Source organism: Paralichthys olivaceus, chromosome 16 (genome assembly GCF_024713975.1).
Source record: "Paralichthys olivaceus isolate ysfri-2021 chromosome 16, ASM2471397v2, whole genome shotgun sequence".
NCBI lineage: Eukaryota > Metazoa > Chordata > Actinopteri > Pleuronectiformes > Paralichthyidae > Paralichthys > Paralichthys olivaceus.
Window position 1 is genome coordinate 12,721,077 of NC_091108.1, and position 23,924 is coordinate 12,745,000.

General features: G+C 41.5%; 1 protein-coding gene and 1 long non-coding RNA gene across 2 annotated transcripts in view; one reads left to right on the forward strand and one right to left on the reverse strand.

The window, feature by feature from the left end:
• Nucleotides 1–16,031, reverse strand: part of LOC109643074 (neurocan core protein-like) — a 40,584-nt gene extending 24,553 nt beyond the window's left edge. The window contains exons 1-2 of the mRNA XM_020108083.2: nt 15,619–16,031; nt 2,210–2,289 (exon numbers count right to left, since the gene is read on the reverse strand). Coding sequence (XP_019963642.2) covers nt 2,210–2,282 — 73 coding nt within the window. The 5' untranslated portion in view covers nt 2,283–2,289; nt 15,619–16,031. The remainder of the gene's footprint in view (nt 1–2,209; nt 2,290–15,618) is intronic.
• A 1,551-nt stretch (nt 16,032–17,582) lies between these two features.
• Nucleotides 17,583–23,684, forward strand: LOC109642200 (uncharacterized). The gene is made up of 3 exons (XR_002203641.2): nt 17,583–17,646; nt 21,061–21,228; nt 21,301–23,684. It is a non-coding gene; the product is annotated as an uncharacterized lncRNA (long non-coding RNA).
• Nucleotides 23,685–23,924: the final 240 nt, after the last annotated feature.

Consider the following 23,924-nt stretch of genomic DNA (forward strand, 5'->3'; position numbering starts at 1 on the left):
AAGGAGATGTACAGAAAATGTAACGTGTGCAGGTGTCCGGGTTCCTCTGGGATTCATTAGCAGTGTCTCACACTCATATTTCCACAAATGAGTGAGGAACTTATTTTATTATTCCAGCAAATTAACCCAAGCCAGGCTTCTACACACACACAAACACGCAAACACACAAACACACACACACACACACACACACACACACACACACACACCTGGACACCTGGACACATACACACAATTGAACATAGTGGCTTATAAGCTTCTATATATATTGTCACCGCTCACACAAATGACTTCAGCTGTCACTCACTGATTCATTTAAATAAATTTCACACCACAGAAACATCAGTGTTAAGGCAACAACACAGTGAGAGTTAGGTTCATGCTTCTGCAGCTGGATATCAGTGATTCACTATACAGGCTCAACGTTACCATGACAACATAATCATCTACACATTATCCTCCAACCACACAGTTCCTAGAAACCTCTGTGTAGTATCCTCTGTGGACCTTAGTTTAACATAGCAGGCTTTCATTTATTTAGTTTCTCACTACAACTTAATTGATTATTTTTATCATTATTTATTTTTTTCTTCTACATAGCATTCTCATAATATACATATTCTTTTGTAAATTTGTATTTAGTTTTCCTTCTGTCTACTCAATAATAATTCATAGTATGGTCTTAAGCTGTTTATGGTGAATTATTCAAGGAGTGCTGTGGACAGTGTCACCAGAAATGCATGAGAAACCATGACAATGCTTAGATCAGTTTAGAATAAAACTGTTTATTTTCATTCCTGTTTTTTCTTTTCCTCTCTGTAAAAAAAATAATGTTAGTCAAACAGACCAATGTGTAAAAAACATCAGTGTAACAAAAGAACCGGTGTTAGAATAAAAATAAAGCCTCATTTGGAATATGGCACATGATGGAATTGAATCCCTGAAAGATATCTTCCATCTGCATTTATATTGGCTTTCACAAGTTAAACCCCCTGAGAACGTCTCCCCACAGTAGAGAACGCTGCCGCTGGCTTCCCAACAAATCAGACGTAATTACTGAATCACAAATACCAGGGAAAAGCAGAAGAATCTGAACATGATGGAGAACAGAATGAGAGAGAGAGATGGAAGGAGAGATGGAGGAAGGTCTAAGAAAATGGATGGTTGAAATTGAGGGACTTGGGATGACAAGTGCGTCCTGTAGCATGGTGCTGACAGATTGGACAAAAGACAAACGGTCTGAAAAGGGGAGCGGAGAGCTGGAAGTGACATGAGAGGAGGCTCTCTGTCATTAACAGATGTCGTCTCTTCCTCCTGTTCACCCTCCTCACTCCACTGAGCTGTTAACATTACAGCAGAGTTTCCCCATAAGATTTTTTATATAGTTATGGCCCATACACATATTTACATAAGGACCTACTAACAATACTAATGCAGTGACATATATGTATATATGTATATATATATATATACGTTGGGCTCTACTTGGTGTTATTAGCAGACAATTGCAAGATATTTTTACCTTTTCCTGGATTGTGCAATATATAAATGATTGAATGGGCATTAAAAACGTTCTCCTGTCAGAATGTAATGACTAGGTTACGTTTACATTTTTGGAAAAGCAGTTTCTCATTTTAATAAAGGGACAAAACGACCAGGCCGGCCAGCGACCAACGCCATGTCTGCCAACTGTAGGAAACATAATTAAGGAGAGCTACTTATCTTTACTACAGGCAGTCTGCAGGCTGCATGTGAGACCTCAAACCTTCGATACTATCCTCCAGAGACTCACAGCTCCGACACGTTTTCTCTTTTTGTTCCATAATTGTGAATTTTATGCAGAGTTGTGATGGAACAGATGGTCAGCTATATTTGCACAAATGGGTTTGGAGGTGTTCCAGCTCAATCCCACCGAGCATGTCTGCAAACATCCTCACTGTGTCAGCTTTCACTTACAACACTCAAATTAGCGCAGACCTGTCTTGTGAATTTGTTTTTGTAGACAAATGTATGTGGGAACAGTTTTTTCTCTGGATCCTGGTCCAGCTGCTCCCTCCTTCCTTAACTCCTTCATCTCAGTTATCTTCTTTCCTTTCCTCTTGTCCTTTACTCTGTTACCATTGACTGTTGTCTCTTTACATCTGGAAGTGCTGATTAGCTGAAGCGCTCGAAGGAAACAAAGAGCGGAGGTAGGAGAGAGAGAACTCACCCAAGCCTAAATAGAGCAGCAGCACCACAGCAAAGAGGATCTGCCGGCCAGCTGCACACAGAGTGAGCCCCATCCTGGACCTGCAGAGAGAGAGAGAGAGGAAACAGAAGAGAGAGGAGGAAAGAACAGAGAAGAGAGGGGGAGAGAAGAGATAAAAAAGCAGGAAGATAGTTTCAATCATTTGTTAGAAGTAAAATCGAACTTATTCCATTTGCACTTGAAAAAATCTAATTTTGTGACACAAGACAAAGACAAAGAAGATTTTCTTCTGACAAAAGATTGAATATCTCAATGTAAATGGTGCACATCTCAAAGTTTATTTGCAGCAACCTGAAAATGTTATCAGTGCCTCTGTACACATATTATCACTGAATAATTACCTCCACCAAAGTGGGATAAGTATCATCCAATATTCCGAAACTGAAGAAAAAGGTTTTTGCATGATTAAAACTAAGTACAAGAGCCTTGCATAATGTTTTGATAGACTGATCTGCGGCTGAAAATCCAAAACTATCCAGAAAACGAATGGGATTTTTACTTCTGGAACCACACTGTTGAGCTCAGGAGCAAACTCCCCTGCCTCCAGGATCCCAAGTTTCTTTTCAGTTTCAGTCAGTTTCTGCATTTCAGATCAGAAGTGTACAATATACAATGCTGTCTAAAATCATGTGATTGGTAAAGTCGCAAAAGTGTGAGTCATAAACTTAAATCTGATTGCAATAGGAGCGCAGGCGGACTGCAGGAAAGTTTCAAAATAAAGATTCACCCTTTCAAATCTCAACATTTTCGAGTATGGCAATATATATACCTTTACCAAGTAATATTCTCATTTCCTTGTCTTTAATATTGTAAGATTGGGGATTTCTCTTTATTTTGGGAATTTCTTAACAAATAATGCAGAGACATATGTAGAGTGTTAATATCAATGAACAGGTGAAATAGTGAGTACTTTGCAGAAAATATCTGTAAATCTATCTGATCTCAAAAAAATGTAGTATGTTGATAAAGTGGCCAATCAGACTTATGCCCTCTCTCTTCTACATTTTCATGCATATTCATCCAACAAGACCATAGAGAGATCTGTATCCAGTGTTATCACCTCAACCATTTATATCAAAGCTTTACTGAAGACAAACTGTTTTTACAGTGCTTTCTGCAGCTATAGGCTCGAGTGCTGAACCCTAACTAGTGAAATTGTGAATGAGAGAATGAAGTAAAGAGCTCCAAAAATATTGTGACATGAAACAGTTTGTTGATTTTTAATTGTAGGAACAGATGAGGGGCGACTTGCTTCTGCGTGGAGCTGAAAAACCTCCACAGCTGTTTGATTTATCCCTTCAGAAGCTAATTACACCATTTCACATCCATCCAGCTGTTGTACAAATAAATCTGTTCCGTGGTTAAAAGTTAAAAAAAAGACTGTTCGCCTGATGGAAATACAATATATTTTAAGAGCTGCCATTTTCTAACTGTGTTGGCGATGGTAACACACACCTGGTTACATGTCATTCACTTTAATGAGTTGTCTACCAGTTTTCACAAGTTGAGGAAAAGCATCGTCTGTGAAGCCACAACAGGTGTTGAAGCAGCAGCATGAAATCTTACTGACACAAAAAGTGACGCAGTCCTTGACAAAGTTTACGAATGAGTAAATTACTCATATGTTCTTTGTTTTCTATCATTTATTGTTGTGACTTACAGTCAACATTATATCCAGCTCACCTCTGGCAACATCTGTTAAAACTATAGACTGTGTGTAAAGATGGAGGACATGATTCCTCCCTAAAAGTAAATCCACAGTGTCTCAAATGCCACCTAGTGGCTGACTGCCTCCTCCATGTTAGGGAATGGGACATGGACTGAACTAAAAAGTCAAGGTGCAAATCAGATAATATTCTGTTGTTTATGTCATTTACGGTGTTTCTAAACCCATTGATGATTATTGTTGAGTTCGGTGTTCCAGTATGTTTGGTTTTAACTTTAGTTGATATAACAAGGGGTGAAACATCACAATTCACAGCTGAGACTGACTTCAGATTTGTCAAGACGGGACCTCGATGCATAGAGAACTCAAAATGTGCAAGATGGCGGGATTTTTATCTGGGATATTAGCTTCATTTCTGGACAATGGGTTGTGGAGACAAGTCATCAATCTCTATATACTGCCTATGGTAAAAATACACCAACTGTTCCAGATGGCCTTGAGGACTAAATCAATGAAAATCTAATCTGAGGCAAACAAGGTTGCACCTACACATTATCACAGAAGCAGATAATGCATCATATCCTTTCATTATCACTGTAATAACATAATAACAGATAAATAACTTCATCTGTATAAGGCCACTTAAGGACCCAGACGTGGTCCACTGGAGCTTAGCAAATTACTCATTCAGCACTTTTCAGCCAGGAGCTAATACAGACCAGTGTGTGTGTGTGTTTGTGTGTGTGTGTGTGTGTGTGTGTGTGTGTGTGTGTGTGTGTGTGTGTGTGTTTGAGGCTGTAAAATGTTGGCACTACACTGAGACAAAGTGACCTTTGAACCAATTTCCAATCGGAGATGGGAGGATGCCCTGTTGGACACATTACATTTATCTGGCAGATGCTTTTGTCCACAGTGACTCACATTTCTCACCCAGGACCCACTTTAACACCTGAGCTGCAGCTGCCTGTATTCATATAAATGATGGCATCCATCCGTCTTATACCCAGATAAAATATCAGATGTTGTCAAGAATGATTTGGATACAGAGTAATAACTCTAATGGACAGGAACTGGATTTTTTCTTAAAATATCCAAACTGTCTTTTTCCACAATGTATAATACTCTATAAAGCACTGCAGTGAAAATGTGTTCTGGTGCTTTCCTGCTGCACCACATAGAGCAAATTCTACCACATATCAGAGATGAGCTGCTGACTTTGCCAGAGTGTTTGGCTTGGGGCCCGAAGCGTCTCAGCTCAATGGAGAGGCGCCTGAGACGGAGCTTTATTGCCCCGTACTGGTATGAAATGGAGATGAAGAGGAGGGTATGCTGTTTGAAGTAAACACAGCTTTGTTTTATACAGTGATGCTGATTTTAAGGGGACTCCAGCAACAGTAATAACTCTAAATTATTCATTTACCCGTGGACAAAAAAGGCTCCTTCCACCTTCCAGACTTGTTCGAAGAGAAGCTGGAACCATTTGAGCAGAAATTAGTCCAGCTCGTTTGGACTGTCTAGATTTCACTTACACAAAGTAAATAATTGATCCAACAAAGCAAATGTCCACTTTGCATTCACCGAGGTAACAGCAACTCATTCCAACAGCATCCTGATGCTCAGAAAGAAGGATTATGCAACACCAGCTCGACCCTTTATAAATTACAGGAATAATGGCGTCTCTCTTCTCTGACCATGTGTTCGGCCATGTTAAAGTGCAGCATGTGAGTCAAAGAAAAACATTCCTCAGATGGTGACACCTGCCAAAAAACTATAATTGTCTTTTTAAAAAATTTTTTGCAGGAAACTAGTCTCGGACTTTATGAAAAAGGAGTGGATTCTGGTGAGTGTGAGATGCCGCTGTGCCACACACTTCGAGGCATCGCACCATAAAGGTGGGTTAGGACCCCATGATGGGCTGTGACAGATTGGGGTCGAGCCGTTGGACTCTGAAGGCCTGGTTGAGCTAGCTGGGTGGGTGACAGCAGATTTCTAAAGGTTTGGAGAGGGTCATGACACCGAGGACTTTGCCCAGTCTTGCAAGCACAGAGCATTGGAGGGTGTTGTGTGCGGGTGCCTGGGACTGGCAGAGGCCCCTGCTTCTATCCACAGCAACAGAATTCAGAGTTTAGCCTATGGACATCTCTATGGATGCGATACAACATGCAAACTGTGTTTCTATAGACAGCAGCCATTCAAAGATTTACCCGTGGGGTATTTACAACATACAGTCGCACCAGCTGCATACTAACCACTACCTGCTTTTGTTAGGGACGAGACATCAGATGTTGTGAACGCCTCCCTCTGAATCGCCCCTCTTCACTCTCACAGGCTCAGTTGTGTCTCAAGAGAAAAGAGCCAGAAGTCTCTAAAATGCTTCAGTGGACATCAATGTGGATGTCCATCCGACACATTTTCACATTGTCGCCTGAATACGTCGGATTCTCGGCTCATTGTGAGAGTCAGTGAGCGCGGTGACAGAGATCCAAAGAGCGCTAACAGACGAGGCTGGCAACGGACGAGGCTGACATTATGCCTCAGCACTAGCTGTCAATCTGTCGAAGCCTCGTGATCACTGTGACGCAGGCGAGTGTGGGCCCCTCGACCCAAATCTCCTTCAGACCTACACTTGGTGGGAAAAGTGCTTATAGAGAAAATCATGAAAAGTGTTGAACATGTTATTTTAGTGCGTGTGTGTGTGTGTGTGTTTGTGTGTGTCAGGCCACATTGGGTCCCATGTTGATTGATGACATAAGCACACAGATGTAATGGTGCGGCTCCTATAAAGTCTCACATCAACCCGTCGCAGAAGTCACTGAATCTCATCCTCTGCGTTCATGCACAGAAAACATAAAAACAACTCACTGAAACACACACACAACAAAACACACGCACCCAGTCTCTCTGTTAAACATTATATTACGTTTGCGGAATCTTTATCATTCTGCACATCAACAAATACACGCTCATGTGAGTGAACCCGTTGAAATGACCTTGTTTCTCATAAAATGTGATCAGATCATCAAGTGTAGAAGAAACGCACATTCCTAGTGGAAAATGTTAATGAAAGCTCTCCTGAAAAGACATGCACCGTTTCACATAAATGACAACAAAAACCAAAAAACATACAACCAAACAACAAAGCAAATACATATACACACTAATTGTGTTGCACATTATGAATAATGGCTGCTGTGCAATCAATATTATCACTTATTATTATTATCCTCAATCGCTGGTCATATTCATCCTTTGGCAACATTAAACTCAAACAGCTGCAGTTCAGAGCAGCACAATGTTCAGGAGGTGGTGGTCTTTGACACCACACATAGTGCTAAATGGTTTTTCCCAAAAGATTTAACCTGTGCCTGTTCAGCATGCTCTGTGCAACCATGTAGACTCAAGAGATGAATAACCAGCTACAGTGATTTCTTCTTCAGGTCCGGGCTTCTCTTTTGCATCGGGACTTTCAGAGTTATCTTAGGTGGGCGCCAACTCGTAGGGAGAGCAGCTATGAAACAAAACCAACAACTTACACATGATGTTTTCTCTGGCTTCCTCCAACAGTCCAAAGACATGCAGCTTAGGTCAATTAGAGACATGCAATAACTTGTAGGTCTGATTGTCAGTATGAGTGTTTGTATGTCATTACATGTTGTTGTGTCATTACATGTTGTTTTCTTGTTGTTTTTATGTTGTACCAGGGGGCGTAGCAATCCAAATTTCTGTGAATCACGTTCAATGACAATAAAGGCAATCTGAATGTGTATGTCAGCCCTGCAATACACTGGCGATCTGAAGAGGGTGGACCCCACCTCTCGCCCAATGACCCTCAGAAGATTAGCGTTATAGATAAGAAGGATGGTTGGTGTCAGAGGTGCCACCCCAAATTGCTGTTGGTGGCACTTTTTGCTGACAATGTAGCTAACTTGTTAATAGAATAGGGTCCCTATAGGTACATAAACCTTCCCTAACCAAATACAATACAGCATAGAGCCTCAACTGTGATTAACAATGTAGATGTTTCGACCCTGAACAAGACCTTTTGCGATTTCATCTCTAACCCAATAAATAATGCAGTTAAATAATTATATAGTCATTGATATGTTGCAATAGTGTTCTATTTACTCTCCTACTGTTTTAAACATGTACAGCTTATATTAGTGAATACAAATACACCTTTTAATCCATAACATTCGATTATGGAAATACTTTTTATTATTTGTTCAGCAATTTTCTTTTCGCAGAAAACACAAATCCTGTTTTTTCTTTTCTTTTTGGTATTTGACAGAATATTATTCTCCCCTCAACAGAAGAGAGCTCGGGAAAATGGCTCCGTGATTACTTTTTTATTTCTGCAGTAAGTTCCAAAACATTTTGGGGGCAACAGCATGATGACAAGAAGGAGCCGCGAAATAAAATGTTGAGAAATATGAGGCAACTGAAGAGGAGAGGCTTGAGGACTTAAGATAAATCTGTACCATTAGACTTTAAGACTGAAGCTGAATTACTTTTATAGTGTAGGGACAAAATGTCAGCCCACTGGCACCTGACAGGAAAAGGTGAATACTTTCCTCCTTTTTCTTTAATCATGTCTCGCCTTTTACCTCACGAGAGCGGCATAAAATAACACCAGATGAGTGACAGACAAAGTGGTGAGCTGGGAGAGGAAGAGCATGAAGGAAGAGGAGTGAAAGGAAGGTCATTTTATCACCATTGTGATAATACACTTCCATGATGAAAGCTCTTCAGAAAAGCTGCGCTGGAGGCTCCATAATTCTTCTTAATTTACCGTTTGCGAGTAAAAGGCTGCAGCCGGTCCATCCTGAATGGATGTGTGGCTGAAAATTTGAAATTCAGCCATGCACAGAAGCAATTTTCATTAATGAATTGTAAGGACAGGGCAAAAAAAATACAGTAATAGTATGTTGCAGTCAAGATTCGGTGCCATAAAAGAGACATAAAACCAGAGTGCATGAACGCTAATTGCTCAAGAAATTAAAAACAGAGAAAATGACACGGCTGAGGGAGAGCGAACTAAGCCGAATCATTTATTCACTTCCTGCACACAAAGACACAGATAGCCTTTGTGTTCATGCCTGTGTGGTGACTAATCACACTCAAAGCAACTAATGACTCATGCAGTTGTGGCCGGGGTTTCAGATGGCGAGAGGACTCAGGAAAGCTGCTGGTTCCTCCGATTCAAGATTACACACCCTGTTCCTCTCACACTGAAACCATTGATCTCACTGGGCATGGAGACAGGGGTTACTTAAACCAGCTCGACAACACGCTCCAACGCCAAGTAAAAATTTGGCTCAGATGTCCGTTGAGTAAAGCGCAGAGAGGAGGCAGCTAAGATCTGTCTCAGTTAGAGTATGGGTGAGAACTAAAGTATGTTTTTTTCAGGTAAATCTGTGCTCAGCATTGTTAAATGATTGTGCAGCATTTTTAATAGCTAAATAAGCTGCTGTTGAAGCTTATGTCTCCACCATTGACCACTTCTCTTTTGCTCAGGTAACTAATGACACAACCAGCCATTCTTCATCCAAATGGACCAAATAAGATGAAAATAGCCAGTGGTGAATATGTTGTCAGTGGCTTTGCTGCTTGTTGAAAAGTGCCACATTGTAATAGCTTTCAATAGCCACGAGGTCTGCACGTCGACACAGAGGAAACACACTGACAGCTGCAGGTGCACAGGTGCTGCGACAGTTCTTTTCCAAGAACACGACTGAGCCAAAGGAACAGGAGGACAAGGAGGCCATAACCCAGCTGATGTGGGTGAGTGTGTACGTAGCATGTGTTGAATCACAGGTCATATGTAAACGGGTCCGGGCAGGTCCAGATTTGACTTGGAGATAATGGTGGTTAACGGGTCCGATATGGAGATTTGCAGAAGGGGACCCGTGCAGCGCTGAAGGATCCTTAACAAACAGGTAAGAGATGGCGAGGAGCCATGACTGCAAGTAGGTTATAGTTACTGTAGTTGGCTGTCACAACTTTTGTTTGCTTTTCATTAACTATTCATTATTGTACACAGAGAACGGAGAGGAAATATGTTTAATGCATGTCCCACCGATGACTTCTTCATACCTGAGAGAGATTGACAGCTCTTTTAAAACCCATCTGTTTGCATCCTTCCTGTTGAGGCTTTAAGATGCACTCAACAGACCCGCAGCAGATGATCTCAGATATGCTCATTTTCTCTCTGCACCTCTTCCCCCTCAGCCTCTTTCTGGCACTGCCACATGTGTTTTTGTTGCGCGTATGTTCGTGTATGTGAGTTGGACGCAAAAATCAATTAAATCACATCTGAATAACATATGAAGGAGCCGCACTATTAATACTGTGAGTGCACACAAATGTGCGAAAACAGAGTGTTGTAACGTAGCTCTTAAACAGAAACAGTCGAGAGCCTCAGTGGAATCAATCATCTCCCATTTCTCATGCATCATAAAGGATCAAGTCACACTCGCTTCAGGTGATTTGTAACAAGCACCTCTATAACAAAAGAGAAAGGAAACATTCTCGTTTTACTTAAAGAGGGACTTCACGGAAAAAACAAGGTGATTCAGTTGAAACATTTAATGTGATTATATTCATTTACAGGCTTTTATGCTCTGCATGTCACATCTCAGGAATAAAATGAATGAAAAAAATGTTGATGTGTATTTCACACTGAGAGCACAAACTGTCAAAAAATCCCCTTTAAATCGGCTTTAATTCGTAATATTATCCACAAGACGGCAGCTGTATAGACAACACATATCATAAAACTCTAACGTACATAGGTAAACATGTCTGCAAACACTAGCTAATCTACACTTCTAATAGACATAGCACAACTTACGTGATGTTATATATAACATCCCCTGGGCTTTCAGCTCTATTTTTGGTCTCCTCCAACTCCTGAAGGAAATATCTGTCTCTTTAGCTGTATGAACTGTGCCTATTGATTTCCTATTCATTTAAGCAGATTTGAAGAATCAGTTCCATTTGAAACCATTCAAATGTATTGCACATAAAATGTTTGTTTAAGTAAAAAGTAATATTGAGGGAAATATTGATTTTAGGATCAGGGGTCAAATATATGTATCATGGGGCCGTCACTGTGAGGTCTGAGTGGTCAATACACCAGCTGTGTGGAAACGAAACCAGAGGTCAAAGGTGAAGGTCCGGAGGTTGGCTCTCAATGACAAAGCCAATAAAGGATCAGGTCTGTGTGAGACTCAGCATTCATCCAATCGTAATCCCACAGCTCCACACACACACACACACACACACACACACACACACACACACACACACACACACTTGCAGTTTGTCTTGGATCATCAGCGCTGCCATAAAGGCGACAGTAAAAGCCATATTTTCATCCCCAGCATAACAGACGCAAATATAGACACACTGTTGGGACGTCCTCCAAGAATCTCTCTTCTTTAATGACGCGCTGAGGCTGTGGACTATCAAATAGACGAGGACAGAAAAAACATGACAGAGCTCTGTCCTTCAGATGTCTGTCACCAGTGCCGATGCCCAGAGAAACTGTCTCTTCACTCTCACAACAGCAAATAACAATACAAATAGCTGAGGGGAGATGTTTCAAACAGTGTGACGTGAGGAAAAAAACAACACAACAACATGTTGGAAGTGGCAAATCATTCAAATCTTCACTACACTACAGAAGCTGAGGAAACTTCTGTTCCTACTTATGAAGCTTCTTCTTGTCTAACAAGTGCTGACTAAAGCTACATCCATACTACTACTCTTTAGTTTGAAAACACTGTTACAGATGTGCCTGGCGTCTGCAAAACTCAACACGACACAAAGAGTTTTAGAGCTGCTAAGATAAAGGAATATGGAAAAGCAACTAATTAAGTTTCAAAGCTCCAGAGCAGCATTTTAGTCTGGATGAGCAGAAACTAAGATTATATCTGAGAGGAGCTGAAAATGTTTACATTTTAAACGTCAATCAAAAACCCATCTAGTCTGACTTTTATGTAGGTTTTTATTATTTGTATTATTTCTATAATTATTATTCATCTTATTCTATTTTGTTTTACTAAAATGTCAATGTTTGTTATATATATTGTATGATCTTAACCTTCTTTTATTGTTGTCTTTCCTATTATTGATTGTTTTGATGTCTTTATATCTAAACGTTTTTAACTCCTTTAAAATAATCATAAAATATATTTTTTTACAACCTACGTTTTGTCAATCACCTCCAAAGCACTTTGAAATGCATTTGACCGAATGTTTGTCTTCCACCATGCAGTTGGCTCTTAGAGGAGAGCCCCCCGGCCAAAGACAAAGAGAGCGACCTTTCTCTCTTTGTGTGGATGAGCTGTTCATCTACGCTTGTAATGATTGGCCCGGTGGGCTGCTCCTGTCCCCGCCCAGGACTAAAGACGGAAGGTGATTGATGGATTGGTTTGTCCAATCGTTTCTGGGGTTTTGTATCTGCAGGGACTCGCTCTAGCAAAAGGGTCTCAATATTCCAGGGAGAGAGTCAGAGAGCGACAGCCAAAATCCGGTAGCTCCACAAACGGCACGCTGCTCTTTTCCCCTTTGACAAATGACAGTGGTCGGATCGTTGGGCTCAGAGATTTGAGAGCTGTCCAGTGCTGAAAATGTGGACAGTTTCTGCTCTAGTCACCGTGAAGCCATTGTTAGTCTAAAAACCTATTCCCCCTCTGGCTGTAAACAGACGGCAAAGTTCAGTGAGATCATAAAATCTCCACTTTCCTTCACAGTCTAGTTCATAGTTGGATCTGCTGTTTATGAATTGGAGCTAGAACAAAATAAAAAGGGGAACTGCAGCACAGAAGTCCAATATATTTACTGCACTGTACAACACACTGAGAGACTCTGATCCAAACTAAATCAACACATTTTCAGGGCAATATCCCCCTAAAGCCATTTTGATCATCTACCTGGGCCTCTATAAGCCAGTGCTGATGTCATTTGCATTTATATAGTTCCATTCTGTTGGTTATTAACACTGTATAAGGGGAATTCACTCTATAATCACCGCAGTGACATATTAGAACAGGCACTTTCATACCATAGAGACCAATATGAAAGGCTGGCTGAGGATTACCTTTGGCTTCTTCTGAAAATACACAATCAGCAAGGCTCACAGCAGTGAACTAGAGAGAAAACTGCACGTGTGCGATCAGAGGGTCTAAACTGTCGTCTCAGATTCATTTCATTGTGAAAAAGTGTCTATTAGGACTGCGGCTAATGGTTATTTCCATGAATGAGCAGTTTACCAAAGCCGCGTCAATGTCGTAAAATCTTTTGCCTGAGTCCAAATCCAAAGATATTTAACTGACAATGATATGACAAAGAAAAACGGCCAATATTTGTCTATGAAAAATTATTTGATTATTACAAGAGTTGCTCATTCATTTATCATTGATCGATTGATTGGCTAATTGTTTCTGCTCAAATCTTCATTATTCATAAATATTCAGATATCTTCAGATTCTTTACATTTTTAGATTTTTGCTGCATAAAATGTTAAAAAATTAAGAAAGACATATTATCAGTGTACAATTGTGTCGGTTTAGAGTCTTAGATAAGGGTTATTCCACACCTATCTTTCCACTTCTACAGTATTTCATCTATTTAAAAGTGCATCACATGACCCTTTTTACCTCGCGTCTTCTACGGATGCAAAGTGTCTCCTCGGATTGCAGACGGCTCGCAGCCAGACGTGATAAACAATACGGAGGCTGATTGAGTGCAAAGTGTGCAGCCATAGACAGTGAGGCAGCTGAACTGCAGCATGTACTCTATTTTAGAATTAGACCCTTTTGTTCCCCCCACAACCCGTCTCTCTCTGGTTCCTCTGCTCGAAAAAGTGCAGTCATCTACTTACACAGATGACTACACAAACATACACACAGCTACTGTATGCGTGCCGGCCCACATGCCCCTTCCAAACAACACACACACACACACACACACACACACACACACACACACACACACACACACACACACATCTGAAGAGAATGAAAAATGCATGCTGTAAACTTTCAGCACGGTCTCTTAGCCTCATTCCTCAGCATTCTCCTCGCTCCTCATCCCACATGCACAACTTCCCCGTTATCTCGCACACACGCACTTCCTCCTCCCTCAACTCCATCCTGCTCATAACGCAGGGCTGCCCTGTTACCCTTGTCCTGCTTTATGGCCCTGACACAGCTGGTGGTGGGTGCTCTAACAAGGCCACAGAAGAAAAGATTCAAACTCCTCCACACATGACGCGGTGAATAGAAACAGAGCCGGGCTTTATTGGGCTGCAGGAGCTCTCATAGTCTCAGACAATACAGCTCATTTGTCAAGGTGACCCAAACAGTTCTCCTCCTTCACCGTGTTTGTACATGCCAGCATTAGATTACAGAGGATGACACTCATGAATACAAGACCCACAGAGATCCGTTCATCTGCTTGGACGTGAGGCGATCACTCATTTCATCACCATTTGGTCACTCTCTGTCATCTCTCATTTTTTATCAACAGGACCAAGGCAAAGTTAGTTTCACAAACATGAGGTGGTGTGCTGTAAAGACAGAATCGTCTGTGAAGCAGCCAGCGTTCAGTGATAACCCAGATTCTATAAGCAACACCATCTATATTTAATGTCATGCCCAGGTGACGGCTCTGGGGGTGGCTCAATACAAAGTCTGATTTTGGCAGATATTCAACAACATGTTGTTTGTTCAGCAAGAGACTGTGATTTACATAATGGATTTCACAAACACCTGTTCAAGTGTTCAGAGCCGCTTCCACAATTTCATCATTCAACAGACTGCATCCTCCCACCCTTTAATTTCTATTACTTATTTGCATCTGTAAAGGGAGGAGTGTGTGCATGTGTGCATGTGTTTGTGTGTGTGTGTGTGTGTGTGGGTGCGTGTAATCCAGGTATTACTCACATTGTGAGGACCGTAATATGTTTATGTATTATATTGTGGGGACTGGGGTTTATGGGGGACTTAAAGCAAGTGTCCACAATGTCAATCATTCGATTTTAAGGTGAGACATGTTTTAAGGTTAGGTTAAGGTTAAGTTTAGGTCAGGTTTATGTTAAGGGCAGGGCAAGGTTAGGGTTAGGCAAGTTGTAACTATGGTTAAGGTTGAAGTCATAGAGACATGAATGCAGATATGACAAAAAAAAATTAATTTGTGTGTGTGTGTGAAACAAAGCAAAGTTCTATGAGACATAACATCACTTGAGATGTAAAGGACACACAGACAAGGTTACTTGGTGACTTGGTGATTTATGCATGTCTCTACATGGCTCGTAAATATAGACCAATATTAAAAGCTCTGACCTGGTTAATAATTAAAGATATCCCAAACGATGTGTGTGAGGCTGTGTGGTCATGCGAGGAGGAAGGCACTGATTGGTCCACGGGAAATACTTATTACTTACACTTAATGCATGTGCGTATGATTAGATATTGCGTGAATGGGCAGAGTTGGGAAAAGCGACTCTGAAATACCTTCAGATTGACCTGCGATGGTTTTGCAAAAGTGCGTTGATGGAGCCAAGGAACTGAGACAGTTGGAATCCAGCAGCTGAGTGGTCACAGGAGCTCCCCACCACCCGGTGACATGAGATGTATGACACACTGACCAAATGATTTGCTTTATAAAACATGCATCATTCCCATGCTCTCACTCTTACCTTTTTGTGACAAGGCGAGGTGCGTCCTGATGGTGCAATCCTCTGGAATGCGAGAGAAGGCGCCTCGGTGCAGGTGCTCTCCAGAAAGAAAAGAGGCTCCCGGAGGATGCGGGGACGACAAACGACGAGAACAGGGGTGAAACAGCACTTTTGCAAAGGGGGAAGAAGAAAAGGAGACCGGCCCGAGTGTGTGTGCGCGCACGCAAGCGCAACCGCTTCGCGTCCTGGAGTTTACGCGCTCCTTCTCCTGCGTTATCCCCCGCTCACTGAGCAGCAGCAGCCTCTATGCGCCGTTCATCCTCACACACTGGCAGACGCACACACACTCACATCCACACGTACACACACGCGTGCACCCACCACACAGCAAGGTGCTCCCTCCGCCCCCCCAGCAACAGCAGAAGCAAAATCAGTTTGAACAAAGAGGCAAGCGGTGACAGGCAGACGGTTCCAGCGCCCCCATTCAAAGAGAGGGGGGACGAGGGTGGTGGTGGTGGTGGTGTGAGAGGGAGGGGGAGGGTTGGGGTGAAGGAGGGGGGGGGGGGGGGGGGGGGGGGGGGGGGGGGGTACTTTATATGTGACCATAATCCGATTCCTACATAAACCTCAAAGGTTGATCCGGTGTCTGTGAATTAAATTAGAATTTACATGAGCTTATATATATAATGAAAGTCTGACCATCAGCTAAAACCTGTCACACATACACACACAAATAATGAACTCTATCTATCTATCTATCTATCTATCTATCTATCTATCTATCTATCTATCTATCTATCTATCTATCTATCTATCTGGTGTTTCTGATGGCAGATCTGACCAGAGGTGTCTGACCTGCAGGTTCATCCACACTGAATCCCCTCAATGATAAAGTGAAGAAGAACAACAGACTGGTCTTTGTTATTCATCACATTGTGGGTCTGTGGCCTGTTGCTCAAGATGGTTTTGAATTATGCACCCTAACCCTAACCCTTTCTAATGGAGGCAGCAATTGGTTTTGGAATCTTAATAGAGTCGCTAATCATGGCAATCATGAATCTTAAATACAGTCTTTATATAGAGAAAGAGCCTGTGGTTACCTTTTTGAATCAAGTCTCAGGTTTATTCAGAGAACTGAAGTGTTTTGGAGGATAAAAGTGAAATGTTTCTCTTAAACTTTAGATCTGTCTGTGTGGATTGACTGAATGGTGAATCTTTGGGTTTGAGCCTTTTGCAACTGTCAATGGTGAGTGACAAATGTCATGTCTCTAAATGGAATATATTGGTTAAATCTCCCAGACCTTGCAATCCTTAGTATGTAGAACTAAAATGTTTTTATAATCATTAAAGATAAATGATCAGAACAGAAGAGTTGGCATGACTGAAGGTGAGGTTCGCCCAAGCGGTTATGGCACAAACAAAAGCCCAGTTATTCAGTCCAAGTCTATTTATTTTTGGTTGCAACTTAACTCACCGTGCAGCAATATGTACAGTGCAGGCCTGACTGACAAAAATAAAGACAGAAGGTTTAAAAAAATACAAAAAAAAATTATACTGGTCACAAAACTATAAAAGTAAACAAAAGTCAAACTTGTGAAACACACAAGAAAAACTCAGCTCTGCATTATAGGCAATGCTCCTTTAATAGTTGGGCCCTTGCAGTTTCCCTGGCCTGACTCTATTCAAGGTAAGATCACTGCTCCTCCTCTGGACCTCCAGCCTGCTCCTTTATACTGTTTGGGTCCTACCAAGAACAAGGATTGATAATTAATCATTAATTTTCAATCAGGGAGATTACACTTAACACACAAAAGTCTTAATATTTTTTTCTATACAACAACCATTCCAAACACACTTGTGGGTCCATATTAATTCTCAAAACGAATTAAAACAGCATTTTTCCAAAGACACACTCAACCCCCCCTCCAACTTTACCATACTTGGTGCCTTCCCCCTGGAACCCCTGTTCATAATCCGATGGTACCTTCCAGCACTGTTTGGCAGTCCCGGGTCTAACAGCGGAGCACCCGCGCAGCAGAGAGGAAGCAGGTGACAAACAATTCATTGTCTTTGTCTTTAACAATAAAGTCCCTGTGTCTTTATTATAAAATGGATCACATGTACTCTATGGCCCCTAAATATGTCCTGCTTTGACTGACAAACAAATCATTACTCTAACTTCTACTATTACTACTACTACTACTACTACTACTACTACAGGTGCCTCAGAGCCGGCCTTTGCCATGTGTGTATGTGTATGATAGTACATCTTACTTTAAAGGTCAGTGATCATGAAGGGGATTTCTGTGTGATTGAGTTGCCCTCAAAATTCAAAAATTGTGCTGTAATATGCCTTAAAAGTTAGTTTTTGGCTGTGATAGCTTTACTTCTTTAAGAATTCAGGTGGGGACCTAAACCAGGTTCATGCATTCCCGCCCTTTCTTTGCTTCTTTCTAAAAAAGCTAACACTTCAATTTAACAACATACAACAACATATCTGAGAGCAAGTGCAGAGTTTGAGCACCAGCAGAGCTCAAGCAGGGGCTGCTTGAGTCACAGCATTACAAAATCTGAATGTGAAATCAAGAAGTCAAACTCTCAAACTGAAACACCAGCTCTTGAATAAAGATTAGTGATGGATAAGTAGGAGGTGCAGTGAATTTAATGCTTAGGTTCTTCTCTGAACAGACACCTGCTGTGGCTCAGATAAGAAATGAAGTGTATTTGAATCATAAAACCAAAACAATGTGCTTAGAGAGACTAAATAATCTGTAGAGCTGAAGACAGCTACATGTTATCGATGATTTCCTGTGGGTCTGTCATTTCATCCATAGCAACATTGAGGGTAAATAAGGGCAAAATCTGAAGTAAAGTCTGTCGACAGCACTGTTGCAGTGAGACAAGTGAAAGCAGCTGACACACTCACCATATACACAGTAAACTGCTTTGAGCTGTGATGCAGTTTATTTTATTAACTCAGAAAACGCAGACACTTGAGAGGAAGTGGAGGCATCCGTACAAATACGACACATCTTTATGCGTCGGTGTGTTTCTGCTTGTACGTCTGATACAGGGGGTAAACAAGGTCGACTGCAGGGAGAGAGACTTGTTGTAATTCATCTGGAAATTGATCCAGTGGAAATGAAGCTGAGGCCAGATCGTCTGTCCGCAGTGCCGCTGAGCAGTTTCCAGTGCACAGAGGTCGGCGAGAGTTTCCAATAACCAGTATTGATTCAGTCCATTACGGTTATTGAACAGTTTTCGTCATCTGACATAAATATTACCGAGATTCGCGGAAGCTGTTGGATTTTTCTGTCGTGACCTGGAATCCGCAGCACAGACAATGATGTGAGTGCAAATATGAGATAAGTGCGCATGTGGTTGACACAAAAGCTTTTTGTTTCTGTCAACAAATAAATCTGCAGAAACGATTGAGTAGATGAGACGCGTGACATGTGACAGCAGGGCCTGAGCCAGCCAAATATCTTCCAGGCATATTCAGTCAGCCACCTAAACACCTCCCTGTGTCCCCAAGTGTTTCACCGTAACTACACAAAACACTTTCCCCATTTTAATTCAGAGCATTCAGAAAATAAACAAAAGAGTTTGATGTATATTTTGGTCATATTTAATCGTATTTAGTGTGTAAACATACACAGTTGTATTGGGGTTAGTGTCTAATCCTGTTCCAAATGTTACTTCTTGGCTCCGTTTTGTTGGCATTAAAACACAATAACATGTTTTGAGGAAAATACATGCAGATTGAAGTCACTGAATCTCTCACTCACACTCTCATACACAAGCATTATCTTAAAAGCAGGCACATTCACTAAGAAGTATGTTGACACAGGCAGACACACACAGAGAAGTGGGAGATTTATCCGGCTCTTGTTGCATCTCCGGCTCCCTCAGAACACGACAGGAGGAGCGGAAAGAGTTGCCGACGCAGTGAACACAACTCTGAGAGTTTTACTGTGAAAGGCCTCAGGGAAGTGCTCTAGGGAGCTTCATCTGAACATATGAAAACAACCAGACTCCATCAGTGCACCATAAAACCAATGTTGCAGGATGAAGATGTTTGGTCTTTGTTCAATTTAATTTGCTCTGCAGCTGCAGCACAGTGGGTGCTGTATTGACAGATTATTGTAAATTGAGAATATTTATATAATTTTCACAGCAGGAAAGTGAAACTGCATAAATCAGTCTGTTCATGCCTGTTAGGAAATTAAATATAGAATTAAGGTTTTACACATACATGCTGCACACACACACACACACACACACACACACACACACACACACACACACACACACACACTCTCAGCCTTAATTTGGGCTGTGACTTTTAGAAATGTCAGGCACCTCGCCAAACAGACAAAGAATGTCAATCACTCTCCAGCAAGCGAGCAGCCATCCACGCACAATGGAGAACACACAATACACAAGGGAGGCCGGGGTGACGATGATGACACAAAAATTAATCCTGCAAAGCTATTACAGCATCTTAACGGAAGCGAAAAAAACGCCGCTATGTAACGCACACTGCCCCCGGCAGGAAGCAGAGAGCGTAATGAGGCTTTCAGTAGTGTCATGATTTCTCCACACTGGTTGATATGTGTCACTGTGTGTTCAGGCGGCCATGTTTGCTTGTTATTCGCCGGGCAGATGCTTCGTGGTGTTTGTATTTTATAGTGTTGCTGTTAGTGTGAGGAGATCAAACAAGCCAGTAACCAAAGCCACATAAAAAGAAGGGAAACAGGATATCTCCCAGGAGAGAGAAGTCTAAACTGGACTTTATAAACTCTGTGCTGATGAAGCAGTCGCTCAGACTTGGTTTTGCCACCACGCTGTGTTTAAAATGCTTCTGAGCCAAAAGGCCCCATCTGGGCGGCAGCAGTCGTGGAGGAAGTCGGGGAGACTTTGGTGGGCTGTGATGTTAACTATGGAATATCTCCACAGTGTCTGTCTGCCTGTCTGTCTGTGTTGGTCACTCCACCTCTTTGATCCAGACTGAAATATCTCAGCTGTTACTGAACCGATTAAGTTTGGTTCCGATATTCAAAGTATAATGACTTTGGTAATTCCCTTTACTCCACCTCGAGACTGACATTTAAAGTTTTGAGTGAAATAACAACCACCAGATGCATTATAGATTATGAGGACATTTGCTTCAGAATTGTAATAACAGTTCCTCCAGCTCTTTATTTTATGTCCAAATCTGTGCAAAACTAATGAAGCTCAGTGAAAGTTCAGTCCTAAATACCATCTTCTTGCATATGCCTCCTAAGTCCCATACCGCAGTTTCTTCCATGTCTTCATTCCACCATCTCATTCTGTCTTATATCCAGTCCTGGTCCTGTCAAATTTGAAAATGTTCCCTCTCCCTCCTGTCATTCAGCTGTCCGTTCAGTAACGCGATTACTAAATGACGCACCTCTGACGCACTTTTCACCAAATTCTCAGACTGATGTCATTCACCTCCATCCCTCGTTCACCTCCAGTGTTTGTCGGAAGCAGATGTCCAGTGAGATCACCAGGGATCCTGCTCCTCATCCCGTCCTCACAGATCCTCATCTACACACGTTCAGCCAGCAGGTTTACCAGCACCAGGGCTCAGACTCCATCAGAGGGGTATTTCTTTGCTGCTGATGTTCCATTTATCCCTGTAATCAATCTCCTGATTGACACAATATTTTTCTACAGCATCTTTCGGCCTTCATCAGAACAGTTTGCTCAAGTTGTCATGGAAATGGATACAAGATCAAGATGACGATATCCAAAAGGCTTTATAGTGCATCCATTTTTTCACAATCCATAAAGGAACATTTATTCCTTCTTTATCTAAAGAATCCAAAATCACAGAAGATTTCAGGGTTACATGCCAGAGCTGACTTCAACACAACTATCTCCATGACAACCAAGAAAACTCCATCTGCTGATGAAAACTGGGAGATAAGAAGCACCTGAAAGAGACAAGTTGTATTTTTATTAGCCAAGCAATCAAATGAGACGCTGCAGGTTAGTGGCATTAAAGCCTGTAAAATGATCTTCATATTAATGTGGGGAAGGAAAGGATTTGTCAGAACTCAAAGAGAAAGGAGCTCCTGACAGACTAAAAAAAAGATGAAAAAGTGTGACTAAACAAAAGATCACAGCCGCAGCAGTGGAGGGACTATTAGCAGGCAAAGGATCAGGGAGATTGGGGCAGACAGAGAAAAACAGAAATTCCAAAATCAAAAACCTGGTCTTTTCAGATTTTACAAATGTTTGAGCTCTGGACAGAATGAGACTATTTTTGACAAAGCCGTTTTTGATCTTTGAAGTGTAGCGTTCACACGTCTTACAGTTCAGCTGATGTGTGAGGGCTTTTAATTCAGACTGTATGACAGCTTAACACCCCCAACCCCCAGCAAAACACACACACACACACACACACACACACACACATATATATATATGCACACTCACGCAAAAAAAGAAAAAAATCTTTCACATGGTCAATTAAGCACTGATCTACCTTGGTAGTTAAAATTCAGGTCATGTGTGGAGGAGCAGCTGCCGTGTGTGTGTGTGTGTGTGTGTGTGTGTGTGTGTGTGTGTGTGTGTGTGTGTGTGTGTGTGTGTGTGTGTGTGTGTGTGAGATGATGTTAAAACTTGCGTATATGTGTAACTCTGTACATCCTCATGCATGATTGGGGAGTGCAGATATGACTAAAATTATGTCCTGTGTGTGTGTGTGTGTGTGTGTGTGTGTGCATGTGCATGTGCTCGCGTCCCTAATGAGCTCTTCTGTGCAGCAGCTGTGGTCTGGGTCACACTCAGCCCTCGTCTTTTCTCCACCTCCTGTTTTCATTCAGTGTCTGCGGTAGTCGCTTTCTTCACAGCAGCAAATAAAAACCATGCAGTTTTGAAAGCAGGAAGCTCTGTTATCAAAGTCTTCAGTCATTGTGCTGTCCTCACACACATGACACTCACAAACAGATACAAACACACACACACACACACAGAGGGGGCAAGTTTATTATGTTCATTAGCATCGCACCAAAAAACGACATTAAAAAGATATTCCAAGAGAATAGCACAATAAATCCTACATATACCATCACTAAACTCTGCCTTAACGCTGCTTTACTGTGGTCCACTCTGCTGGAACTTACTCTCCACTTTACAGTAACAAGAATGCAAGCAGTAGAGTTCATACCTCCACCAATTTTATTTACTAGAGCCAGATTGTTATTCACATCTTAAACATGCTGGATTTTTTTATCAAGTTCCATAAATTATTCTCTGAAAAATCAATAGAATTGTTGAAAAAACAGCCTCCCAATGTTAAAGAAAGTAAGAAGAAATATTGGATCGGGTTTACGGATCTGCACCAAAACTTTATCTGTTCTTTTGTGATCCATAATTCATCCTTCCACCAAGTCTAGTGATAATCGGTGCAGTAGTTTTTGTGTAATCCTGCTAATTCACAAACACACTCCAACCTTGACAGATTTAATAACTCTACTTTGCTGGATTACGACTCTAATTTATTATTCTTCACTCTTCTTTAAATAAAAGCTGCACATTGTAAGGGCTTTGCTCTTATTTCAGTAGATTTAACCATCGTGTCTATCAGAAACTAACGGAGGTAACTGCTGAGATCTGATAAAGATTCTGCAACGCTGCAAAAATGAATCCTAATGGGGCAACAAGCATGAGACGTCAAATGATCCGCCAGACCGTGAACAAGTTAGTCAAATGTTTTTAAGAGACAAAACAAAGGAGAAAGTAAAAAATCAAATACTTGCCAGGTTTGTGCATAATTATAGATTTGTTTAAACCTATTGGATCATCAGACTGTTGGAGCTGTTTTAGTGAAGTTCCAGCATTTCCAGATCTCAGCAGGTATTTTTGGTTGGTGGGGTGTTACAATAACTGATAGGTCCGATCGCCAGAACCAAAATTGTGATAAACAATAGTTTTCCATTATCTCTCTTTTAAAGCCGCACTGATTTGTGATTTAATTTTTCGTTTCCATAAAGTTGGACGATACCATGAATTTTAGTAGAGGTGTTCAACAAATACTTAATTACCATTGTCACTGAACAAATCCGTAGCTTTTAGCAGCGGGGGGGAGCTGCTGTTACAGGTGACTGAGTTCACTGTTCACAATTCAGCCATAATATACATGTTTTGTTTTTGTTTAAAACAGACGCATCATAATGTGATAACAGTTGTGTGAACATGGGCAGTTTGAATCATCCCTGAACGACAGTATGAACACATCTGTGCTCTCACTGTTGTCTGTAGTGAAGCTCAGTTGAACAGAGCTGACAGCTAAT